The following is a 26475-nucleotide window of genomic DNA, read 5'->3' as shown; positions in this document are numbered from 1 at the left end:
CAGGTGGGACTGATTGCGAGGCGGGAGGGACACTAAGCAGACAAAAGACTGGGCAGACGCCGCATTTGGGAGAAGCCTCTTGTTGCTGCGGTTCGGCACTCTTTTGGGAGGGAGGGTATCGTTCGCAGTCATTTAGGACTGCCGGCGATGAAGACAGCGAGAGTGATTGTGTTAGGAGGGGAGGTCTGCTGCCTCCTGTAGAAAGTTAGGGGAGTTGGACGGCGTCTCAAGCTCAGACCCCGGGGGAGGGTCTCGCCGAGAGAGAGAGAGAGAGAGAGAGAGAGAGAGAGAGAGAGAGAGAGAGAGAGAGAGAGAGAGAGAGAGAGAGAGAGAGAGAGAGAGAGAGAGAGAGAGAGAGGAGAGAGAGAGAGAGAGAGAGAGAGAGAGAGAGAGAGAGAGAGAGAGAGAGAGAGAGAGAGAGAGAGAGAGAGAGAGAGAGAGAGAGAGAGAGAGGGAGAGAGGGAGATTTTATAAATCTTCTAGTGTCTCCCTAGCCTATAGTTTCACTTTCAATGCGCTTCAACCCATGATGTAACAGTCTTTCCTGAATTTCTATTGGCTGGAATTGGACTCTTGACTGTGTAACGATCTGCGGACCAGAGACAAAGTTTAAACCAGCGGGCGATGTATTCATAATTTTAAAATGTAGCTAGGCCTACTTCTTTATCAAAGCACGATGAAGGAGTTTATTTTGTTGCTCCTCTTCTGTCATGTTGCATCTCCAGGTAAGATCACATTTCAAATCTGCTTTTAACATGTAGGCTATTTGTGATAACTGCAATTAGATTTAGTTACTGCGTAGGCTGATGTCATATTAAGCTGCATTATATTCACATCGGGCTTTGTTAAATTTAGTGTTGGTTGAGGTGAATAAGTTTGTTTTAATCGTCCTAATATTGCTAAGTTAAATGGAGAATGGATGTAAATATATGTATTCAGTGGCGGACTGGCCATCGGGAGGACCGAGACAATTCCCGATGGGCCGCTCGCTTTATGGGCCGGTGGCCACGGCCACAAAACTTTGAGCCGCCTATTTAAAAAACGAGAGGAGGGGGGGATTGAATATTTGATTTTCAAGTGTTGGTCGGATTAAATAGGCTACACGCTGCCGCTCATTGGCCAGTCCTGTGACTGGTCATCGCTACATCTAGTCCAACAATTTCCCGTCGCCAAAACAAGAGTTCAGGAGGTTAAATAAATCCACACTGTAGAGCGATGTTTCGGACAAAATACAACAAATTACTAAATCTCTAATTTCGTTTTGCATAATGATTATGTAAATTCATATATAGCCCTAGGTAGGCTACTGTTTGTTCTGTGGATGTCTTGAGTCAGGAGAGCATGTGTGTAGGCTACAGGTCACTAACTTGGGTTGCAACAACAAATATGATAGAAGCACTGTGTGAACACTGTTTAGGAGTTGACTGTGTATCTTTGGGAGACTGAAACTTCATTATAAAGTTAACACAGCTGCTCTCCAATTCCAGAGAGATGTCTCATGTCTTTGTACTCTCATATATCATATTAAACCATGGATTATTGATCAGATAGAGACTTCTTGGCTCCAAGTTGAATTCCTTTGTAACACATATATCGAATTCCAAAAATAACAAATTTTTCACTTAAGGCATGAATGGAAGCACCAGAATAAACTATGGAAGAAACTCTGGCGCTCTGCTACTTGTAATGCAACACATGTTTAATACAAAGCAGCGTTTTGGTCCAACAGGACCTTCCTCAGACTAGTAAGTGGATCTTGTCATTCGGGTAAATAGATAAAGCCCCGCCCCTCTCTGTGTCCTCAGCTGTGAGGCAGTCATGACATCAGGGTTAAGGTTCAATCAATAAAATATCTTATGGAATCCAGTAGTCAAAAGTGCAACAAATTATCCCAATAACTGCATATTATATACAGAACTATACACATTATGTATACAGCGATTAGATACCATTGTAATGGGACATCGGTCGTACTTGACTTTCATCTAGCAGCACAGAGAAAGAGACTCCATTCTTGTTACAGCATCACATGCCATGGTATCTCATCATTCAGTCCGTTCGGTGATAGGGTTTGTAATGTGTATATATCCAATACACTTCTCTCTGGTGTAAGATCTTTTCAACATCGCCAACTCTATCTGGTGGGTTCAGCTTTTCTATACCACAGAACCTGAATGATGAGATGCCATGTTTACAATCATTGAAATGAACTGCCACTAAGCATTCTCTATCATTTCTCCCGATAGAGCACTTATGTTCGCTTATTTTGTGTTTTTAGAGGACAATAAGTTTTCCCAATGTATGCCAAACCACAAGGACACTTTATCATATAGATGACATGAGAAGTAAAGCATGTTATTACATCATTAATTGGAAATCTTTTGCCAGTATGAGGATGACAGAAGTATTCACATTTTATCATGTTGTTGCATTGTGCACATCCTTTGCATTTGTAGCAACCATTGCGGAGAGAGCGTAAAAGAGTTTGAGAGACGCCCTTCCTAGGTTTGCTGTTGGCATGTGTTGTGGAATTTCTTCACTAAACAACTCAGTTGACTGCTGCTGATTATGCTTTTATTGGATGCTGGATTACATGCTCAGGAGAAAGGTCATCACTCAAGTAGTGAAATGTCCTTCTGACCGGACATTGAGTCAGTATTTATATTTTGCTCGGGTGGAGCAAACAGAGGAAGAGTAGAAACTTACACACAACCAGCCTGCAGTGACACCTACAGACACAGTTTATATAGGCCTATACAATTCCTCTACACATGCACCAATCTGATTACGTCCCCTTCTGTATAGGAGGTTCTCTGAGGTCAGCTGACACTGTAGGATCTGATGACAGTATATGGCAGTATTTTTTCACAATAGTGCCCAATTTGTGAGCATTTGGGGTGTGTGTAGTGCTGAACATTACTGAACGGTTCTTCTTTTTGGGAAGAGTATTTTGCAAGAGTTCTTCACAGGGTTTATCAAGGGCCATTTTAAAGGCCCTTGATAAAGGCCATCCAGCAACTAAATGTCTGTAGCTTTGTCTATGTAGTCATCAGTGGTCTGGCAAATACGTCTGAGCCTACAAAACTGCATCTTGGGAAGACTTCATTTTAATGGCAAAGGCTGGACTCTATTTGCCACCAACAATGTGTTTCTGTCTGTTTCTTTTCTGTACAGAGATGTGCATAGAGAACCACCTACTTTTTCAACCAACATATTGTATATAGGAAATTTACCTTTTTGGTATGGTATTCCATTGTAAAACTGAGATTGGGATCTTTTTCATTCAGTAACCTATCTAATCCCTGTACATACTGTGTATACTTTTGTATCTAATATGCAGTTATTGGGATAATTTGTTGCACTTTTGACTACTGGATTCCATAAGACATTGTATTGATTGACCCTTAACCCTACTGATGTCATGATTGTCTCACAGCTGAGACAGAGAGGGGTGGGGCTTCACACCCAAATGACAAGATCCACTTAATAGTCTGAGGAAGGTCCTGTTGGACTGAAACGTTAGTTTGTATTAAACAGGTGTTGCATTACAAGTAGCCTGGCAAGACCATCCTGATCACGTGACCTCACATTCTGTTTCGCTCCACGGTTCAGTCTGGACTTCTAGCCGCCCACATGGATTTCCTGAAATTACAATGTAACCGGGCCAATCAGCGACTGCGTTGTAGTTGATGACGTAACCGGGCCAATCAGGGACTGCGTCGTAAACAGAAATGACGTCTCCCGAAGCAACGAGCAGTAACGTTAACGTTAGTAAACACAGCCATAAGTGCATTATTTGACTGTTCTCTTTACAAAGACCAGGGCCGGACTGGGAAAATCATTCAGGCCAGGAAATATAGCGCAAAATATAGCCCCAGTCAGGCCACTTTTTAAGCGGGGGGTCTGGGGGTCCCCCACCAGGAAAACTTTAGTTACAAAGACTTCATTTCCTGCATTCTGGTGAATTTTAGTGCATGTGAATCACAAACTAATGAGCCAACAACTACTTAGTACAATGTACTGTTATGAACCTCAAATAAAACCAAAGGTACGTATCATTAAGGAGGGAGATGACACAAGGACTAACGTTTAACCAATATTTATTAAATAATAAATAACTAAATAAATAACTAATGTACTTACAAAATAGAAAATGAGGCCTGGGCATCAGTTCATCAGTGGTGGGTGCAGGGTGTTGAATGAAATGTACGGGTGTCAAACTAGAGTAAGTGTCTGAGATGCAAAAAAAACTAAAACAAATTAACATATATACAACAGCTTAGCTGGAGGTACTGCAGGAGTCAGGAGGGATGGACAGCTGCTGGGTGAAGGTGGGCTTAGACAGACCCTCACTGCCCTGATTGCCAGCCTGCAGAGGTGGGCAACTCTTTTTTCCACCGTCCATCTTCAAGCGCCGGTTATGCTTGAGTAACTTACAGCCAAAATTACAACAGCTTTTAGCCTTCCGTGCCTGGCTGGCTGCCTCGTTTCTATTGGCCATGCGGGTATTCGTCACAGCGCGCAGCGTTCATAACACTTCCAAACGAGGTGGGGGGGAGAGGGGACTGCGCCCACTTAGGAGACAGGAAGTGTATACCATTTCATACCATTGGCGCAGCTTGTAATGCGTCATCTTGTGTATAGAGCATCTTTGCTATCGCGCCGCCGCAACTATTGTAGAAACACTGGCCTGGCCTGGCCTGGCCTGCTTCTATAGTAAGTTCAGTGGCCTGACTGCGGGGAAAAAAAAATAATCTGTGGCCTGCGGGCCATTTAGCAGGCCGGCCACCGGGAAAACTCCTGGTGCTCCCGATGGCCAGTCCGGGCCTGGAAAGACGGCAAAAATCGTTCACTTCTGTAGAAGACATAGCTTGTTCAATCCTTGCTAACGTTACCATATTTATCCCGTGTATCCATTGAACAGCGCACCGTGATGGCGTCACATGTTTTGTTACGCTGATTGGCTGAAGGAGTTTGTCTGTCAAGGCAAGTACTCCCGCCCACTGAAATCGATGTGGGCGGCTAGAAGTCCAGACTGATCCCTGGAGCGAAACAGAATGTGAGGTCACGTGATCAGCATGTACAAACACCAAGTCAAAGGGACTGTTGCTAGGGGGCGCCCCGGTGGCTCACCGAGTGGAGCGCGTGCCATAGGGCTCGGTCTCTCCCGCGGCGACCCGAGTTTGGGTCCGGCCCGCGGTCTTTTGCTGCATGTCCTCCCTCTCTCTCCCATGCCTTCCTGTCTCTCTCACTGTCTCTGTCCAATAGGCTAAAGCATAAAATGCCTGAAAATAAATCTTAAAAAAAAAACACTTAAATTTTCTTCAGAAACTTTTGCCTTTTCTAGTTTATATATACTGTATAAGTAGTGACGCTAAGTCTTGCTGTATTCATGTATGCATCAATGGGGTGGGGATGGTGTAGAATATTTGCAGGCTGGATGTGGGCCAGTCTGAGTCAAAAAGTCCAGGGCCATTTTCTTGTCCCAGTCTGTCCCTGTATGTATTATGTATTGTCTACTATATCTTTTCATAGCTTTTAACACACTCCTCAACCCTCCACCACCTCCACCCTCCACTTTGCTCACTGCTGACATCTTCGCCTCCTTCTGATGACATGAATTTCCCCTTGTGGGATAATAAAGTTTACCTTCTTTACTGATAAGGTTTCTGTCATCAGTAATCAGTTCTCTGAGCCAGCTCAATCTGCTCCACCAGCTAACAGGGCCTCACTCCTCTCATTCTTCCATCTTACCAAGGATCAAGTCTCCGAGCTTCTGCTTGACTCTCGCCCCAGTACCTGTCTGTTGGACCCCATACCCTCCAACCTCCTGCAGGCCATTTCACCCACACTTATCCCTGCAGTCACACACATCATCAATTCCTCACTTACAACGGGTGTGTTCCCCACTGCATTTAAGCAAACTCAGGTCACCCCACTGCTAAAGAAACCTACACTCAACCCATCTCAGGTTGAAAATTACAGGCTGGTTTCACTCCTCCCCTTCCTTTCCAAGATACTTGAGTGCACAGTCTTTAATCAAGTCTCTGAATTCCTTTCTGAGAACAACCTGTATGATCCTAACCAGTCTGGCTTCAAACGCGGACACTCTACCGAGACTGCGCTCTTGTCTGTAGTGGAAACACTGCGATCAGCTGTGAGCTGCCGGTCAGTCTTCTGTTCTAATGTTGCTAGACCTATCGGCTGCCTTTGACACGGTTAACCACCAAATCCTCCTCTCCACACTCGCTGAGCTTGGCTTCTCAGGATCTGCTCTTCGCTGGTTTGAATCCTACCTCTCAGGGAGATCTTTTAGAGTGTCTTGGAGGGGAGAAGTGTTTAAATCGCGCTGCTTGTCCACAGGGGTACCTTAAGGGTCAGTGCTTGGACCCCTTCTCTTTTCAATATACACCACCTCACTTGGTGCAGTCATCCCCTCACATGTCAATTTGCCCTGTACAACATCAGGAAGATCAGACCCTACCTGTCTGAACATGCAGCACAACTTCTAGTACAGGCTCTTGTAATATCACGCCTTGACTATTGTAAGTCCTTACTGGCAGGTCTCCTGGCATGTACGCTCAAACCTCTGCAGATGATCCAGAATGCGGCGGCACGTCTGGTCTTCAACCAGCCCAAAGAGCACATGTCACTCTGCTGTTCATATCCCTCCACTGGCTCCCAGTTGCTGCCCGCATTAAGTTCAAGTCCTTGATGCCTGCCTACAAAGCTGCAACCAAAACGGCTCCTACCTACCTGAACTCCCTCATTCAGGTCTATGCTCCCTCCCGCCCACTACGCTCTGCCAAGGAATGGCGCCTGGTGCTGCCACCACAACAAGGCCCTAAGTCTCTAGCCAGACTCTTCTCTTCCTCTTCTCTTGATCCGCAGAGTCCCTCTCGATCTTTAAGAAAAGGCTAAAGACCCAGATCTTTAGTGAACACCTTCTCACCTGATGGACTGTGTAATTACTAAAAAAATCTGCCTCTATGCACTCTATGCATTGCCTCTATGCACTGCCTCGTAGCACCTATGTCCTGTCGGACTAGAACTTAGCTTTATGGCACTTACTCTCTTTGTTCTCTCCTGACTAGATCCTGCTTGTGTTGTACTAAAATCTCATGTGAACGTCGCTTTGGATAAAAGCGGATGCCAAATGGGAAATTGTAATTGTACTATAGCCTGTTGATTCATTAATAGATTATCACACTCTTGAATCACATCATTCATATTTCATCTGACAATGTGTCCACTTACCACCAGCATATTTAGACTATTTTGTGATTATAGATATTAATGTCAGCTTTGTCAGCTTTCCTTCTATACTGATACTTATTGATATGATGCATTTAATATGATGAAATATTTTAATTAAATAACAGTTGTCAAAATAGCATGATGACAATAATGACTCATCCAGGTCGTAAAATTTTCCAAAAATGAATATATTTTATAATGTTTTGGAGTGAAATAAACTTAAATCTCTGGCAAATTATAAATCCCTTCTGAGTCTGTGTTAATGAATACCAAGCCTTTAATGAAAACTGTCTGTATAAGACACTTGTTTTATTAATTTATTTATTTGACCCATAGTCATCAAACAGAAATTTAAATTCTCTGCTGTGCTCAGGGAACTTTCAACCGATCATACATTGTTATTGTAAAGATTTATTTAAAAAATGTAAATGAAAACCTGAGTTTCTTCCGTTAACTGTTTATCCGACAGTGACTCACTCCCTGAAGTATTTATTCACTGCATCCTCTGGAGTCCCAAACTTCCCACAGTTTGTGGCTGTTGGGTTGGTTGATGAAGTTCAGATCTGTCACTGTGACAGCAACATCAAGAGAGTAGAACCCAAACAGGACTGGATGAAAAAAGTCATAGCAGATGATCCACAGCACTTGGAATGGCACACTGCGAACTGTATGCAGTCCCTGCAGGTCCTCAAAGCTGAACTTGAGACTCTGAAGCAGCGCTTCAACCAAACTGGAGGTTTGTTTATGTTTCACTTTATTCTGCTGAAATGTTTTTCATCCTGGTTTGTTGTAAAGTCACAGAGAGATGTAGCTTCCATCATGCACACACACACACACACACACACACACACACACACACACACACACACACACACACACACACACACACACACACACACACACACACACACACACACACACACACACACACACACACACAGATACGATGACTGGATGCTAGTCTGCTGTACTGATACAGTGTTTCTGTCCATCCCATAATAACCAACAGAGACTTTTAACAGTTTATCTCCACTAGATTAGATTAGAATAATTTATAATATAAAGAACATAACTCTACTGTAGAAACCTGTTTAGTACAACAGTTTCATAACACACAGCTGATAGAATAACATTACTGCCTGGTTTCTCAAACTACGGAGCAGGACTGTAAACTGGACACAGGCTGCTTCTGCTGGGTCCCATATGACAGTTAGCAGTATGTTTTAATAAACCTGCTGACAGGACAAGATGTTACATTTCTCATCCAGGTCACAGGTTGAAAAAGTGTAACACCCAACTCTACTGTGTCCATCCCATAATAAATATATAGTAGAACTACAGATTAGATTACATTAACTCTACTGTACTGACCACAGTGTGTTGATCCATCCCATAATAAATCTCCAGTAGTAGAAACACATTAGATGATAATAACTTTACTGACCACAGTGTGTTGGTCCGTCCCATAATAAATCTCCAGCAGTAGAAACACATTAGATGATAATAACTCTACTGACCACAGTGTGTTGGTCCGTCCCATGATAAATCTCCAGCAGTAGAAACTACGGAAGCCCTGAGAGGCAAGTGAGAAAAAAAAGAAATCTGGTGATCCATTTTCTAAGCCTGATCTAAATTGTTTTCTCTCCTGTGTTTATGACTTAAGAACAGGTGAAAAAAAAAGTTTTGCCAGGATCATTTTTCTAAGTTACTTTTTTTTTTTTTCACCTGTGAAAACGTGAAAAAAAAAAAAGTTTTGGCAGGTGAATTTTTTTTTTTTTGTCAGGCTCATTTTTCTAAGTGTTTGTTGTTGTAATAATGTAACTAATTTCGGCCACAAGAGTGCACCACTACCCCATGTTCTAAATTGGACTAAAAGAATTAGTGGTGCACTCTTGTGGCCGAAATGAGTATTACAACAACAACAAAAATTTCACCTGCCAAAACTTTTTTTTTCCCACCTGTTGTCACAGATGAAATTTAGATCAGACTTAGAAAATGGATCACCAGATTTTTTTTTTTCTCACTTGCCTCTCAGGGCTTCCGTAAGAAACACATTAGACGATAATAACAGATGGAAATAGTTGTTGGTTGTATGGAATGATTGATAGATGGATGGACCAATCAGGACAGACAGACTGCCTCCCAGTCTCCATAATGGTCCTGCTGGTCTCTGCCTTATTCTGACCAGTTGTAGTAACACACTAGTGAAGAGACTCACTGTCCTGGCTGACCAGGTCTAGCCTAGTGACTAATCCTAGGCTGAAACACTCCTTCAGTGGAAGCTTCTAGACCAGCCTCAGGACAGTCTAGTGAGCTTCTGTAGTTTCTCCTAGGAAGAGGATCTTGTGGGACTGATCCACTGGCTGCAGGGTTTCAGTGGATGTGATGTTAACTCCAGGACCAGGTTCAGTGTGTGTCTGCTAGTCAGGACTCCACCTCAGTGTGTGTGTGTGTGTGTGTGTGTGTGTGTGTGTTCCTGCAGCTCACATGAAGCCACTACCTTCAACAGTGTAGATAAACTGTCTGTTGGTCTCTGTGGTAAAGAGAGGATACTGACTGTGTTAGGATCTCACTCTGTTTTACAGCAGTCTCTGCCTCTCTGTCTCTCTCTGAGCCGTCCACACTGTCCACATTATGTTTGGCTGTGAGCGGCTTCCATCCAGCCAGTAACAGCAGTAGGTGTAGATCCTGTTTTGGTGTCTGTGGATCAGTGTGTCTCTGTGGTAAAGATGTGATATCAACCACTGATAGTTGACTGTGCTAGGATCTCACTCTTCAGTCTCTGTCTCTCTCTCAGGTGTCCACACCTACCAGAACATGCTTGGCTGTGCATGGGATGATGAGACTGGAGACATTAGTGGTTATGAACAGTTTGGTTATGATGGAGAAGACTGGCTGGTATTGGACCTGAAGACACTGACATGGATCGCTTCAACACCACAGGCTGTCATCACCAAACAGAAGTGGAATAATGACAAAGCTAACTTAGCATTCTTACAGAACTTCTACACCACGGTGTGCATTTATTGGCTGAAGAAGTATGTGGACTATGGGAAGAGCACTCTGCAGAGAACAGGTAGAGTCACATGACCTGATGTAGTTTCATGAACACAACAATGTTCATCTGTCTCTTCTGTTTCTATAGAAATATTACACTGAATATGAACCAACATATTAGAGACCCACCGTACATGTAACTGTAATGATTTTTTTTTTACACACATCTTTCTGTCTTTCTATCTCTCTCTCTCTCCCTCCCCTCTCTTTCTCTTTTTTCTCTCTCCCTCCCCTCACCCTCTCTCCCTGCCCCCTCACTCCCACCTGTTTCTGTCTTTGTCTATTTCTCTCTCTCCCTCCCTCCCTCCTTCTCTTTCTCTCTCCCTCTCTCTACCCCCCGCCTCCCTCTCCCCCCCCCCCCCCTCTCTCTCTGTCTCTTTCTCCCTTCTCTCCCACTCTCTCTCTCCAGTGCGTCCCTCGGTGTCTCTCCTCCAGAAGTCTCCCTCCTCTCCAGTCAGCTGCCACGCTACAGGTTTCTACCCTGACAGAGGCATGTTGTTCTGGAGGAGAGATGGAGAGGAGCTTCAGGACCTCATGGACCAGGGAGAGATCCTCCCCAACCACGATGGAACCTTCCAGACGAGCGTTCAGCTGAACGTTTCATCAGTCAAACCTGAAGACTGGGGGAAGTACGAGTGTGTGTTTCAGCTCTCTGGTGTCAAGGACGACATCGTCACCAAACTGGACCCAGCAGTGATCAAGACCAACAACCCGGGTAAGACTGAGATCAGAGCTGATGGAGGAGGAGAGACACATTTAGTTTACTTCTTACACCTGACTTGCAATTCATGATGAATGAATGAATGAATGAATGTATTTGACAATATCATAAAATTACAGCTCTGCAAAGAAAAAGGCACTCAAGCAAAGAGCGCCGTTCTTGTTCAACATCAATTATATGTAAATACAACAATACATTGATTTAAAAAAACATAAAAACAAATACCCATTATCAAACAAAATGTTTGTTTTTTTTATATATAAAAAATGATTTTATATATAGTATCTATGCAAAGTTCCAGCCTATGTTTTCTCATGCAGTGTAGTTTCTATGTACTGTATGGTGTTCCCTGATAGCAACATAGTTTACTCCTCCTTGGGGGTAAATTTGGGCTCAGTCTTGTTGACCATACCACCATTTGGGCAACCAGTTTTTAACTCCATGAGAATATTGAAGGAAACCAAACATGCCGGTCGGTTCACTAAAACACATTAGGTGTCTCTCTTGTTTGTCTGATTCACATGACCTCTTCTCTATACTTAAAATACTGAAGTGGAACAAAAACATAACCTGATCCATCCAGTGTTATGTGACAAAGTCTGAATGCTCTGTTTTGGTTCCAGATGCTCCTTCAGGGATCAATACTGCTCTTGTCATTGGAGTCGTTGCAGGACTGCTGCTCCTCCTGGCAATCTGCATCGCTGGAGTCTTCATCTGGAGAAGGAACAATAATGGTGAGGGACGAAGAGTTTTTTTTACTCATCATGAAGCCATTTTACTCTACTACTGGATTTTAGCATACATGCTTGTGACGGTCTTAATGTTATTGTTCCTTAACTTAATATATAGTTTATGTGTGGTGCTTCTGGTAATGCAAAGTCCATACAGAAACATTTAGTTGACATATCTAGTAATAGTGATGCATATATGTAACTTAATTTTCTCTTTGTGTTTCCTTTCATGAATCTTAAATCATAATCTGTCGTTGAATAATAATGTAAACTCTTGTCTGTTTTTCAGGATTCATACCTGCTGATAGTAAGTTTTCTTCCTTAAATAAAAATTAGATTTTTTTTTGGCATCTACTGTACTGACGATTTTAAATCTTTTTGTGATTCCGTCAATCTTACCCAGTTGATTAATCCTCCCACTCATCCAAATCTTAAATGCCCTGTGAAGTCCACCTTAATTGACTTGATTCTGTCTAATGTTCCTCATAAATTCTCAGCTGTTGGTGTTTTTTGCAATGACCTAAGTGACCATTGTGTTGTTGCTGCTATCAGGAACACTAAGGTCCCTAAATTAAAACCACGCATCATTTGTAAGAGGAATCTTAAACATTTTAATGAACAGGGGTTTTATCATGATTTGTTTCATTTTAATCGGAGTAGAATAGAGCTGATCCCTGATGTGGAGACAGCCTGGACATTCTTTAATGATGGTTTCATGCAAATCATAAATACACATGCCCCATTCAGGAGATACAGAGTAAAGGGGCGTGATAACCCCTGGTTTTCCTCTGAGCTAGCAGATACTATTCATGAGCTTAACTTGGCTTGGGCTAAGGCAAGGACAACAGGTTCTACCACTGATTGGCTTGTTTTTAGACAACTAAGAAACAAATGCTCCTCTTTTATCAAGAAAGCCAAATCAGAATATTATTTGTCTGTCACCACTGAAAATCTAAATGATCCTAGGAGATTTTGGAAAACCATAAAATCCCTTTCTGTGAGCAAAAACTCTCAAGCTGTACCTACCTCTGTTATGAAGGATTCTGTTGCTGTTCATGACAAAATGGAGATATTGAATTGTTTTAACGAGCATTTTATATCTTCTGGCTCTCTGTTTGACTCTGATTGTTCTGCGTCTGTGAAACCCTGTACTGACGTCCCAGTGTATACTGGTCAGTCTTTTAATTTCATGTCAGATGCTAATTTTCATTTCTATGCTGATGACACTGTTATATACTGCTGTGCGTCAACTCTTGTACAGGCCATTGAATACTTGCAAAATGCTTTTATTGTTGTCCAACATACTTTACTTCAGCTGAAATTCATTCTTAATGCAGATAAGACCAAACTTATGTTGTTTACCAACTCTAGGAATAGGCCACAAAATATCCCTTCGGTGGTCACTCTTGAGGGAAGTGAAATAGAGGTTGTTAACTCTTATAAATACCCGGGTATTTTGATTGATGACTCCCTCACTTTTAAGCCACATGTGCAGTACCTGGTGAAAAAGCTGAGGCTAAAACTGGGTTTTTATTTTCAAAATAAGTTGTGTTTTTCTTTTAATGTAAAAAAGCGACTTGTTGCCGCCACTTTTTTGTCTGTGTTGGACTATGGTGATCTTTTATATATGCATACCTCTGCTCAGTGTCTTCATATGGTTGACACAGCTTACCATGCTTCCTTGAGGCTTATTACCAATTGTAAAGCTCTGACCACTGTGAGTTATACTCTCGGGTAGGATGGCCTGCTCTGGCCACCCAGGCTCTGTCATTGGTACACTTTTATATATATAAGACAATTCTTGGTCTGCTCCCATACTACCTATGTGTCTTTATCACGCAGAAAAGTGCCGGACAACACTCTTTGCGTTCTCAGGACTTCTTTCTGCTTTCTGTCCCAAATGCCCGTACGGAAATTGGAAAAAGGGCATTTGTGTATTCTGCACCCTCAGCATGGAATACGTTGCAGAATGACTTGAAACTCAATTAATTAATCTCATTACATGCTTTTAAATCCAAAATGAAAGAATTAGAGGCAGTTTCCTTAAGACGTCAATGTTTTTAATTTACCTGGTTAGTTCTTTTTAATTTTGTCTCCTTTTGTGTTTTCTATTTTATTTATGCTGCTGCCTGTCTTGGCCAGGTTTCCCTTGAAAAAGAGATTCTTAATCTCAATGGGACTTTCCTGGTTAAATAAAGGTTAAATAAATAAAATGTGTAATATTATAATATCTGTTGCTTCCATGGTTTGTACTTAAAAAACAAGGCAGACGTCCAGGCATTAGTAAGCAATCATTAATCTCTCATGTACAGTTCTGTTTCTTATAATATTGCTGTTCATTTCAAATTGTTTGTTTTACTTTGTCGTCTTTTTGTAGCTTCAGAGACTTTATCTACCGAAGTTGTACCTCTTAACTGATCACAGTGAGTACTTCATCATGTAAACTATTCTGTGCAGATGTGCATAACTACTGTACTGGCATAATACTCACAGATTTATAAGCAGATACTCTATCTTTACTAAATCATCAATTCCCTTGAGACAAAAACACAATTTAGAATTGTAATTCACATCCACCTGCTGGTGAGGATTCAAAAAACCATTCTGATAAAGTATTTTCTCACTCAGTGTTACAGTATAATTAATTATTATTAAAACATATTATTATTATATTAATAATTAACAGTTGGTGTTGAGTTTTTATCCTAATTCTGATGAACAAAAAAACAGATTGCATCACTCCATATCTAAATGTTATCTTTTGATCCAGAAATTAATATCCCATATATGAAAGCAAATAGACTGCACAGTGTGAACAATAAGTTCATTATTTCACCTTGTCTGCCTGTTAATCTGTTTTGACAGGTGACCAGTGGAGATAAGAAGAGGATGGTGAACTCCAATAAATTGCTGAGGCATCAAGATAAATTGCAGCATTTGTTTCTAATTTGCAACAAAATTGCGCATTAACAAAACGTGTTTTATTGAATATTGAGATTTAAAGTAGGAGGATCTGTCAAAAAGTTGTTGGACAAATCAAATTGTTAAAATGTGCATTGATTTTATTGCCAAAGAAGAATTTCTGGTTGTTTCTTGAATCATTTTTCTGCATTTGTGCTTCACCCCTGCATCCATACTGTATTGTTGCTACTATTAAATGCAGGTTGTTTATTCCTAACTGAGTGACAGTCAGAACTGGCAGCAGCATCACTGTACAGGTAAATCCTCCTCTGTAGGAGTAACAACATCAGCAGAGTACTGATGCTGCTGTACAGCTGTTTCTGCAGAGCTTTAGTGGAGAGGGATTACTACAGCAGCTACCAGAGACCAAACACATGATGAGAGAACAAACAGAGAGGACACTTCCTTTACCATGCTGACAGACACAGCATTTTGCTTTTCAATTCATGAACAATATCTTATGTGTTTGACTTTATAATTAGCTATGAATTGATCAATGATGTTCTTTTTCACTGGTGAGTTTATAAATCTCACATAATGAGTTTGTTTTGGTTCAGTTCAGTTCTCCTGGATGCTGCTGTGGCTCAATGCTCTGCTCTGTCATTGTAAAGCCATTCAAATCTCTATAATGGTGTGGAAATGATCTCCAATCTGTACAGCTTTTTGAATGGGTATTAGAGCAAGACGTTTACATTTAGAATAGTTGTTTTTTAAGTTTTGTATTTGGTGAACTGCATTTTGTTCTTCATTAGGAAATTACAGCTGTCAGATATTGTGTGTAGATGTTTTAATGAATAATGTTGAATTTGATTTAAAATCCAGTGTTGTAAACTGTTCATGTGCGAGAACAATGTTACACACTTTCTGTTAGAGAACATTTTTCTGGAGCTGCTTTTAGCTTTTCTTTCATTGATTTTTTTTGTGGCTTTTATTTATTTTCATTATTCCTTTGGGATCTGCTCTGTTCTGCTTCATTCCAATTTGAATCGTTATGAGTGTGTGTGTGTGTGTGTGTGTGGGAGACACACACACACACACACACACACACTCCAAATTGGAGGAGGTTAAGGAATATGGCATCCCTTTTGTTTAATGAATGAATAAAATGTTTCTGAAAACCTGTTGATTCTCTGTTTATTTATTTGTTGTTTATTTGGGGATCATAGTTACTTGCTCTGCTGTCACTAACTGTCTCTGTTTGTGCAGAACAATTAGACAAATATATGTTGAACTGCAATTAAGATTCCCAAATCAGTGTCAGTGACAGAGAATGTGTGTGGCCTTGTTCAGAATACGAACAAAATGGTAGAAAATTATCATATAATATATATATATAATTATATCATTGCCTTCTGGTTCCTCTTGCCTTTGTAACGCCCTGTCTGAGGAGTTGAGACTTGCAAAATGAGTGTATGGATTTAGCATTTCTACAGACTCGCTTTGATATAATTTCCTACTCCATTATAATTGTCTTTGCCTGTTTAACTCTCACCTTACCCTGGTTTTAATCCCTACTTGGGATTTTTATTGCTCATCACATTGGCTTTGATTTGTTATTTTTTTTATTTTTTTGGAAAGCACTTTGTAAGACTTTTGAAAAGCACCATATAAGTGAAGTCTGTTGCAGCATAATGCACCTCATTTGCATCCACATTAAGAGTGATTGATGTCTCTGCCGTCTCATGACAACAGAAGATGACATAAAATGGCAGCATGCACATGATCTCAGGAAAAACGGATGTGAAAGACTATGCATGCATGTGTGTGTGTTTGTATGTGTGCATGTGTGTTAACGATGTATATGTTACATCACCTTGGTTTGTCATGTTAATATTTTATTACCTAGGTATGATGTTATAAACGTTTTCATATAAGAAGCTTCATGACTTGAGTTATTTTTCGGTTGAACAGTAAGACATTGTACCACTGTAATGCATCCCTCGTGCACACTGGCTGGAGATTTTAACCACTGGAGGGAGCGCTTCACCAGATTTAGGAATATCAATGAAACCCCATTAGCACTTATATGTTGATGTTTTGACCAGGACTGTTGTTTTTCATCCCAGGATATTTACAAATAAAAAAACCCTCCCTTTACACTGTTGTACCTCTTTAAAATATGGGCAGCGGCGTGACACAGGGAGTAGGGAACTCTATAGACTATCAACCAAAACCCTTGTCAGCAAGCATTGGCACTTGCTGAAGTGTCCTTGAGCAAGACACTGAATCCCTACCAGCTCCAGGGTTTGCTGAGCCTGACCTCTGACCTCCCTGTGGAGGGGGAAGGGGGGGGTGGTCTGTTAAGTCTTACATTACATTACAGTAGCTCTGAGCAGCATAGGCTAGCCTAGCATGAACCATGAAGCATAAACCAAAGTATACTTTCACTTTCGTTAACCTCGTTGGATCAGTTCAGAGTCAGGTGACGCTGGACTGAGCCTTAATTGGTTCATGTGTTCAAATGCGACTGATGCTATAGCCGCTCCTCCGCTTTCCTCTCAGTCACGCCCTGGTGCTGCACCGGGTACCATCTTTCTCGACAGCTGGAGCTAGTTGGTGATTCAGAGTTATTATGTTAATATCATTTTTTTTTCCTCTTCCAAGGCTGTAGATAGCAGTGACAATGAAGACCTTCCTGGCTCTGGTCCTCCTGGAAATACACGGCGCTGCAGCTGGTGAGTTACTTTTTAATTGTTTGATTGTAAAAACAAAAATAAATAACAAAACAAAGCCTTATCTGTTTAGCCTTTCTGTGTGCATAAATCTAGGATTCGTTTGATAGGCTTTGATGTTTGGTTTCAGGGAAACGTTTCAGATTATAACATTTAAAAAAAAATAGTGACTAAGTGTTAAAGTCAATATGTCTATTTTCTAAAAGTTTACAAGTATATAAATCCCAAACCCATAACCCATAAATCACTATAATAGTTATGGAAACATACAGTGTGTCTGTGGTAGCGTACTCAATAGTGATTTTATACTTACCTTTGTCCTAAGTTGTGGTGTTTAGGATTGCTTTGCTTTTTGCTTTTAAGCTTTAGCCTAAAAACACAGTTCTATCTGCGTGTCCATGGTGATATAAAACAGGTTAAAACACAATCTCGTAGTTATTCAGGCTCTAACCAGGCCAAACCAAAGGAACATTGGATTGATGAGAAATGCTCCAAGTTTGCTGGACTTTGGATTTTGTTCCAACAAATGTTGTGTTGAAAAGTAACACAAATGTGTATTGTCCCAAAAACCTTGTTGTTGAAAATGACACATCCTCCTTTTTTACAGGGCGTAGCCCGTTGGGCTGCAGGAAGAGAAGTTGATCTCAATCTGAATGTTTTGCTTTGATTTGTGAAACTTTCATCTGTATCCAAAAAATCACACGTACTAGACCTTAATAAAATAACTTTGGCATGCCATGTTTGTTTTGGACTTTCTTACCTCGGGTGACTTGCAGGAAAGCAGCTGAATAAATTTATATTCCTGCATCAGCAAATTCACATTACAAATTACGTATACAAAGGAGTGCAAGGGCCCAGAAAACAATTGTGGCAAATATTACTGTTTATCTAAAATATTTATGTATAAGAGTATTTAGTAAAATAAAACACCATGAAAACACTTGGTAAACACCAGGCAGAAAGAGCCTAAGCCATACAATATCATAAACTGTAAATATCTAATAAACCTCCATTTCCTAGTCCATGATAAAGGTTGGCCTGTCTGTTGCAATGTCAGCAATAGTAAAGATTTATTATGAGTGAGTTATGAGTGAGTGGCTAGATTTTCAGGTCTTATGTACTGCACTGTATTAGCAGGCACCTCATTTATATTTTCTTAACATGGCAACATGCTTGTGTTTAGAGTTTATTACTAATGACCTCAGTATAACCTGTTTTTAAAAAGAGTGACACTGTTTTCTTATGCCACAGTTAGACATTCGCTGCAGTACTTCTACACTGCCACATCGGGAATGCCAGGATTCCCAGAGTTTGTCTATCTGGGAATGTTGGATGACATGCAGATAGATTATTACGACAGTAACATCAGGAGAGTGATCCCCAAGCAGGACTGGATGGCCGAGACTGAGGGACCTGAGTGCTGGGACCAACAGACTCAGGCCTTAATTGGTGCTCAGCATGTCTTCAAAACCAACATTGATGTTGCCAAGCAGCGTTTCAATCAGACTGGAGGTGAGTAGTTCACTGTTATTATGAAAACCATTTATACAGGGTGTGATGTAGGATATAAAGACTAACTAATGGACACACACACACACACACACAGACATATATGCACGCACACACACCTTCATAGAGACCTTCAAGTGTCTCTCCTGCTGTCTCTCGGTGCGTTTCATTAGTCGTTTCAACCGGCCCTCGTTGACTTCCCCTCGGCACTTCCCCTCGGGGAATCCCCGCCGCCATCTTAAGTGTCATTCCATTACCCTGATAACTCAAGTGAACTTTCTGAGATCGACCCTTCAAGGGCCGAGGGCGCGAGTCAACAATGATGTAGACTTCACAAGCGCATCTTTCCCAGGATGCATTGTGATCGCCCGTCAATTCCAGTGCACGAACAGGTGATATATATAAATGTAAGTAAACAAACAATATTTAGATGATTTAGACATATATTTATAATTTATCATCTGCAATATTTTATTACTCATTGTTCTGTGTAATTTGTATTATGTATTATTATTATTATTATTATTATTATTAATAATAATTATTAGGCCTGCTTAAGGGCAAGTGCATTCCATTTCAAATATTCTGCTCCCCCTCAGACCCCGCCCCCCTGCTCTGCAAGTGGCCACTCGCGTGACGCCCGGTGCTATGTATTACCAAGTGCCGAGGGGAAGAGAAGGAGGGTCTGTTAAATGACCAATGAAACGCAGCTTCTGACTGACCAAAGGCTCCTCACCCACTTCCTGTTTATATCTGTGACATCATCCATCAACAGTGTTTTATTCACACAGATTCAACTGTTTGATACTGAGGGTTTTATTCATTCACACACCTGACTGAAACACACAGTCAGACTCAACACACACATTACTAAGACTGAGACTACTGGATGCTGCACTGATACAGTGTTTCTGTCCATCCCATAATAACCAACAGAGATTATTAACAGTTTATCAACAGTTTCACAACACACAGCTGATAGAATAACATTACTGCCTGGTTTCTCAAACTACGGAGCAGGACTGTAAACTGGACACAGGCCGCTTCTGCTGGGTCCCATATGACAGTTAGCAGTATGTTTTAATAAACCTGCTGACAGGACAAGATGTTACATTTCTCATCCAGGTCACAGGTTGAAAAAGTTTAACACCCAACTCTACTGTGTCCATCCCATAATAAATATATAGTAGAACTACAGATTAGATTAGATGATAATAACTCTACTGACCACAGTGTGTCCATCCCATAATTAATCTCCAGCAGTAGAAACACATTAGATGATAATAACTCTACTGTCCACAGTGTGTTGGTCAGTCCCATAATAAATCTCCAGCAGTAGAAACACATTAGATGATAATAACTCTACTGACCACAGTGTGTTGGTCCGTCCCAGTAGGCGGCACCAAGCCAACATCTGCAGGTGGAAATAGTTGTTGGTTGTATGGAATGATTGATGGATGGATGGACCAATCAGGACCGACAGACTGCCTCCCAGTCTCCATAATGGTCCTGCTGGTCTCTGCCTTATTCTGACCAGTTGTAGTAACACTCAGTAGTAGCACTCAAGCCGTCCACACTGTCCACATTATGTTTGGCTGTGAGCGGCTTCCATCCAGCCAGTAACAGCAGTAGGTGTAGATCCTCTGTTTTGGTGTCTGTGGATCAGTGTGTCTCTGTGGTAAAGATGTGATATCAACCACTGATAGTTGACTGTGCTAGGATCTCACTCTGGTTTACTTCAGTCTCTGTCTCTCTCTCAGGTGTCCACATTGCCCAGGTGATGTTTGGCTGTGAATGGGATGATGAGACCGGAGAAGTTAATGGTTATGAACAGCAAGGTTATGATGGAGAAGACTTCATAGTATTGGACCTGAAGACACTGACATGGATCGCTCCAGTACCAGAGGCTGTCACCACCAAACACAAGTGGGATAATAACAAAGCTAGATTAGCCCAAAAGAAGAACTTCTTGTCCCGGATTTGCATTGAAGAGCTGAAGAAGTATGTGGGCTATGCGAAGAGCACTCTGCAGAGAACAAGTAGAGTCACATGGCCTGATGTAGTTTCATAGACACAACAATGTTCATCTGTCTCTTCTGTTTCTAATATACAGAAACATTACAGTGAATATGAACCAACATATAGAGACCCACTGTACATATAACTGTAATGTTTTTTGAATTTACACACATCTGTTCTTTGTCTTTCTCTCTCTCCCTCCCCCCTCTCTTTTTCTTTTTTCTCTCTCTTTCCCTCTCTCTTCCTTTCTGTACCTCTCTCTCCCCTCCTCTCTCTCTTTGTATCTCTGTCTTTGTCTCCATCTCCCCCTTTCCCTCCCTCTCTCTCCCTCCCTGTTTCTGTCTTTCTATCTGTCTGTCTCTATCTCTCTCTCCCTCCCCTTCTCTATTCCCTCTCTCTGTTCCTTTCTTTCTCTCTCCCCCCCCTCTCTCCTTGTCTCCCCCCTCCCTCTCTCACGATCTCTCTGTCTTGCTCCCCTTCTCTCTCCCTCTCCCCAACATCCCTCTCTTTCTCTTTTCCTGTCCCCCTCTCTGCCTATCTCCCACTTTCTCTCTTACTTCCTCCCTCCCTCCCTCCCTCCCCTCCCCCTTCTCTCTCTCTTTCTCACCCCCCACCCTCTCTCTCCAGTGCTTCCCTCTGTGTCTCTCCTCCAGAAGTCTCCCTCCTCTCCAGTCAGCTGCCACGCTACAGGTTTCTACCCTGACAGAGTCATGTTGTTCTGGAGGAGAGATGGAGAGGAGGTTCATGAGCTCATGGACCATGGAGAGATCCTCCCCAACCACGATGGAACCTTCCAGACGAGCGTTCAGCTGAACGTTTCATCAGTCAAACCTGAAGACTGGGGGAAGTACGAGTGTGTGTTTCAGCTCTCTGGTGTCAAGGAGGACATCGTCACCAAACTGGACCCAGCAGAGATCAAGACCAACTGGGGTAAAAGCTTGGATATGCTTCTTTAGAACTGTTTCTGAGAACCGCCCGAAACGAACTTCTGAAAGCCCTGAACCTTCATGGTTTTTCAGAACAAAAGGATATGTAGGAGGAGCTGCAGGCTGTCCATCAAACAAGGGGGAGGGGTAGTAAATAGGAACTAGTCATAGGTCAGAGGTGAAAGCATGTGCTTACTGTTGTCTGTTCAAAGAAATGGCAGCAGGCTTGTTTACCATGTCACAGGTTTATTTGTGGCGCTCCGCCACAATATCAGCACAAGCCACAAAATCAAAAGTTGGTCAGTATATAGAAATTGATCTAAAGCGATCTGTAATGCTGCACGTCACGTTATGCTCTCTGTCGCACCAGAGACTGAACTCACCAGCGCTCACACAGCTGCCACTTGTAAACTCACCACACACACACACACACACAATTTCCCATTTGGCAGACGCTTTTATCCAAAGTGACGTACATATGAGATTTCTATGATCATTCAATAATTTTTATAATAACGGCACCTATAGCGTTTCTATAATAATTATGTCATTTCTTTAATAATTGGCACCTACAGTGTTTCTATAATCAATCAGTCATTTCTATAATAAAAGCCACCTATAAGTTTTTATAATCAATCAGTAATTTCTATAATAATTACCAAAAAAAAAGCCAAAGGAGCCATCGTTACGCACAGCCATTATGCACTGGCACCGCTATATATTGTGAGCCATAATGGCCTGATTGATCACACCAGTAGGTCTGATTTATGATTGCATTATTCTTATTCCCACATTACTGTACGATATGGTGAAAATATGGAAATCTATTTACTATTACTATACTATTACTATTTTACTCTTACTAGAAATCACACTTGCAGAAAAAGGATGTTAATGCACACATCTATAAATATTTAACTCTGTTGAGACCTAATAGGCTACTATGGTGCGCTTAAGGCTCAAAGTAAAATGTTGCACAAATTCCCTCTTTCATATTATCCTGCTCTTTGCTGCTCTTATCCTCTCTTTTAGCTATATCACACTCACCTCAACTGACTCAGAAAGTGTACATATACTTGCTTGGAGGTAGGCACATTCTCATGGCATTCTCCTAATCAATCTCTCTCTCTCTCTCTCTCTCTCTCTCTCTCTCTGTGTGTGTGTGTGTGTCTCATATATGACATATATGGACATATGGATAGAATTCTTTGGGGAAACAATAAGACTTGTATGATGGGGTTTGCACCTGTTTGTTTTTTTTGTTTTTTTTCATTTTCATACCTCCTTGTGTAAAATATCACCAGGCAAAAATGCATTCCAAAAATATCCCCCCTCTCACAAATCGCACCCTGCCGCCGCCTATGGCGTTTCTAATATCATTCAGTCATTTCCTATAATGACTGCGCCTACAGTGTTTTTATAAAAACTCAGTCTTCACTCCTATAGTAACTGCTATAGTGTTTTTCTCCTGGACCGTGCCGCCGCTGTAAGACAAAATTCTCGGGGGAAACACTAGATTAACACCCCAGCCTGCTGTCTCCCCCCAGGAGGTAAAAGCTTGGTCTACACCGCCTACACGGCAGCTTACCGGAAATTGTTTAGTGGAGAAGCTACAGGCAGAAATTTGCAGCTCCCTCCAGTCCCAGCCCTTCACACCTCTTTACATCAGGCCAATCGCTGCAGAGGGGGGCGGCATGTGGAGAGTCACATTTCCGAACTGCATCGCATCGTTTCTCTCCTTGTTGTGGTTTTGTTGTCATTTTAGTTTCTGTCATCCAGTTCAGTTTGGTTTTTGTCAGTCATATTGATACTGTTTTTTTGCTTCTTTTGAGATCAGAAGTTTCCATGAGAAGCTTTTGTCAGTGTTATATATCCAAATGAACAGATGAAATTAAACTTTTGTAAAGATTTTATATATGGTATCTATTGCCTATGTTTCTATGCACTGTATGGTGTTCCAACCAGACAGTTTTAACTCCGTGAGAATATTGAAGGAAACCAAACGTGCCAGTCGGTTCACTAAAATACATTAGGTGTCTCTCTTTGTCTGTTTGTCCATTTCACATGACATGACTCTATACTTAAAATATTAAATGGAAAAAACAGACATAATCTGATCCATCCAGTGTTATGTGACAAAGTCTGAATGCTCTGTTTTGGTTCCATGTTCTCCTTCAGGGATCAATACTGCTCTTGTCATTGGAGTCGTTGCAGGACTGCTGCTCCTCCTGGCAATCTGCATCGCTGGAGTCTTCATCTGGAGAAGGAACAATAATGGTGAGGGACGAAGAGTTTTCTACTCCACTAGCATAGGATTTAGCATACATGCTTGTGGCAGTGCTAATGTTATTGTTCCATAACTTCATATATATTTTATGTGTGGTGCTTCTGTTAATGCAAAGTCCTTAAAATGTAAATATTATCATAACAAATACATTTAATTGACATATGTAGTAATAGTGATGCACATACATGTAACATAATTTAGTGTTTCCTTTCATTCATCTTTATTTGTAATCTGTCATTGAGTAATAATGTAACCTCTTGTCTGTATTTCAGGGTTCAAACCTGCTAACAGTAAGTTTTCCTTTGATTGTTTTTTTGGCATCTGCTGTACTGTAATGTGTAATATTTGGATCTGTTGCTTGCATTGTTTGTACTTAAAAGACAAGGCAGAGGACCAGGCATTAGTAATCAATCACTAATCTCTCATGTCAAGATCTGTTTCTTACTTTATTACTGTTCATTTCAAATTAAATTCTTTTACACTGTCGTCTTTTTGTAGCTTCGGAGACTTCGTCCAGTGAAGTTGTACCTCCTAGCTGATCACAGTGAGTACTTCATCATGTAAACTATTCTGTGCAGATGTGCATAACTGCTGTACTGGCATACTACTCACAGATATAGATACTCTATCTTTACTAAATCATCGATTCCCTTGAGGCGAACACACAATTTAGAATTGTAATTCACTTCCACCTGCTGGTGAGGATTCAACAAGCCATTCTGATAAAGCATTTTCTCACTCAGTGTTATAGTATAATTAATTATTTTTAAAAATTATTATTATTATATTAATGATTAACCGTTGGTGTTGAGTTTTTATCCTTATTCTGATGTACAAAAAAGCACATTGCATCACTCTATATCTAAATGTAATCTTTTGATGCAGAAATTAAATATCCAATACAATATGAAAGCAAATAGACTGCACAGTGTGAACAATAATAAGTTATTTCACCTTGTCTGTCTGTTAATCTGTCTTGACAGGTGACCTGTGGAGATAAGAAGAGGACAGTGAACTCCAATAAGTTACTGAGGCATCAAGATGAATTGCAGCATTTGTTTCTAATTTGCAACAAAAGTACACATTAACAAAACTTGTTTTATTGAATATTGAGATTTAAAGTCATAGGATCTGTCAGAAAGTTGTGGGACAAATCAAATTGTTCAAATTTGCGTTGATTTACTCTGCAAAGACGAATATTTCTGGTTGCTTCTTCTTGGTTCTTTTTTCTGCATTTGTGCTTCACCCCTCCATACTGTATTGTTACTACTATTAAATGCAGGTTGTTTTTTCCTAACTGAGTGACAGTCAGAACTGGCAGCAGCATCACTGTACAGGTAAATCCTCCTCTGTAGGAGTAACAACATCAGCAGAGTACTGATGCTGCTGTACAGCTGTTTCTGCAGAGCTTTAGTGGAGAGGGATTACTACAGCAGCTACCAGAGACCAAACACATGATGAGAGAACAAACAGAGAGGACACTTCCTTTACCATGCTGACAGACACAGCATTTTGCTTTTCAATTCATGAACAATATCTTATGTGTTTGACTTTATAATTAGCTATGAATTGATCAATGATGTTTATAAATCACACAAAATGACTTTGGTTCAGTCCTCCTGGATGCTACTGTGGCTCAATGCTCTGCTCTGTCATCGTATAGCTGTTTAAATGGTGTGGAAATGATCTCCAATACAGCATTTTGAATGGGTATTAGAGCAATAAGTTTTCATTTACAATTTGAATTGGTGTGTGTGTGTGTGTGTGTGTGCATGCATGTAGGGGGAGATTTTGAAGGAGGTTAAGGAGTATGGTTCCCCTTGTTCAACTTGCACAGAAAATGGTTTACATTGTTGAATAAATAAAATGTTTCTGAAAACATAATTAAGAGTTTTTTCTCTGCTTATTTCTCTGCAAAAACCAAGGTTCGCCTTGGTGTGTGAAATGTCCGAACCACGTTGGAGGCCTCAAAGACGGAACAAGTCCTCAGTGGGATGAAGAGGCATCACCTGGACACAGACTTGGGGACTCGAGTCACATGACTTGGACTTGTGGCAGACTCAAGTCACAATTTTAACCACTTGAGACTTGACTTGATTTGGGTTCTGGTGACTTGGGACTTGACTCTGACTTGTACTTAATGACGATATATGGAGACATTTAGCCCCTCGTATGTACTTCATGTTAGACTTTGGTCTCTTAGATTTATTGTATGTGTTGTAAGTTCTTCTATGTTGTATTTGAACCTGCTGCTTAGTTGTAGGCCTGTATGTTAGTAGTGACTACTGCTTGTAGTTTGAATTTGTTTGATGCAATTAAAAAAAAAAAAATAGAA

At 41.0% G+C, this 26475-nt stretch overlaps 1 protein-coding gene and 1 long non-coding RNA gene across 3 annotated transcripts; both read left to right on the top strand.

Annotated features, from left to right (window-relative positions):
- The first annotated feature begins 581 nt into the window (after positions 1-581).
- Positions 582-26457, top strand: LOC139923710 (major histocompatibility complex class I-related protein 1-like). Of its 2 annotated transcripts, XR_013507500.1 has the most exons (9): positions 582-725; positions 7727-7993; positions 10055-10333; positions 21555-21857; positions 24032-24130; positions 24413-24430; positions 24639-24684; positions 25124-25850; positions 26066-26457. XR_013507500.1 is itself a non-coding variant. In XM_078290447.1 (8 exons), the coding sequence occupies exons 1-7, from the start codon at positions 677-679 to the stop codon at positions 24677-24679; spliced, it is 1056 nt and encodes a 351-aa protein (XP_078146573.1). In that variant the 5' UTR covers positions 582-676; the 3' UTR covers positions 24680-24684; positions 25124-26024. The 2 variants fall into 2 exon arrangements, 1 of the variants encoding a protein (XP_078146573.1); XM_078290447.1 differs by lacking the exon at positions 26066-26457 and having other exon boundaries at positions 25124-26024.
- On the top strand, positions 14144-15847 carry LOC144542895 (uncharacterized). Its single transcript, XR_013507502.1, has 2 exons — positions 14144-14189; positions 14632-15847. It is a non-coding gene; the product is annotated as an uncharacterized LOC144542895 (long non-coding RNA).
- Positions 26458-26475: the final 18 nt, after the last annotated feature.

This window comes from Centroberyx gerrardi, chromosome 19, assembly GCF_048128805.1.
Source record: "Centroberyx gerrardi isolate f3 chromosome 19, fCenGer3.hap1.cur.20231027, whole genome shotgun sequence".
Classification (NCBI taxonomy): Eukaryota; Metazoa; Chordata; class Actinopteri; order Beryciformes; family Berycidae; genus Centroberyx; species Centroberyx gerrardi.
The sequence above is the reverse complement of the archived record's forward strand: the minus strand, read 5'-3'. Positions and strand labels throughout refer to the sequence as shown.

Bases quoted from the DNA above. Each gene is read 5' to 3' on its own strand.
- LOC139923710 (XM_078290447.1), top strand. From the start codon at position 677: ATGAAGGAGTTTATTTTGTTGCTCCTCTTCTGTCATGTTGCATCTCCA. The intron at 7,994-10,054 runs GTTTGTTTATGT...TCTCTCTCTCAG, and splicing joins GCGCTTCAACCAAACTGGAG to GTGTCCACACCTACCAGAAC. The intron at 10,334-21,554 runs GTAGAGTCACAT...CTCTCTCTCCAG, and splicing joins GAGCACTCTGCAGAGAACAG to TGCTTCCCTCTGTGTCTCTC.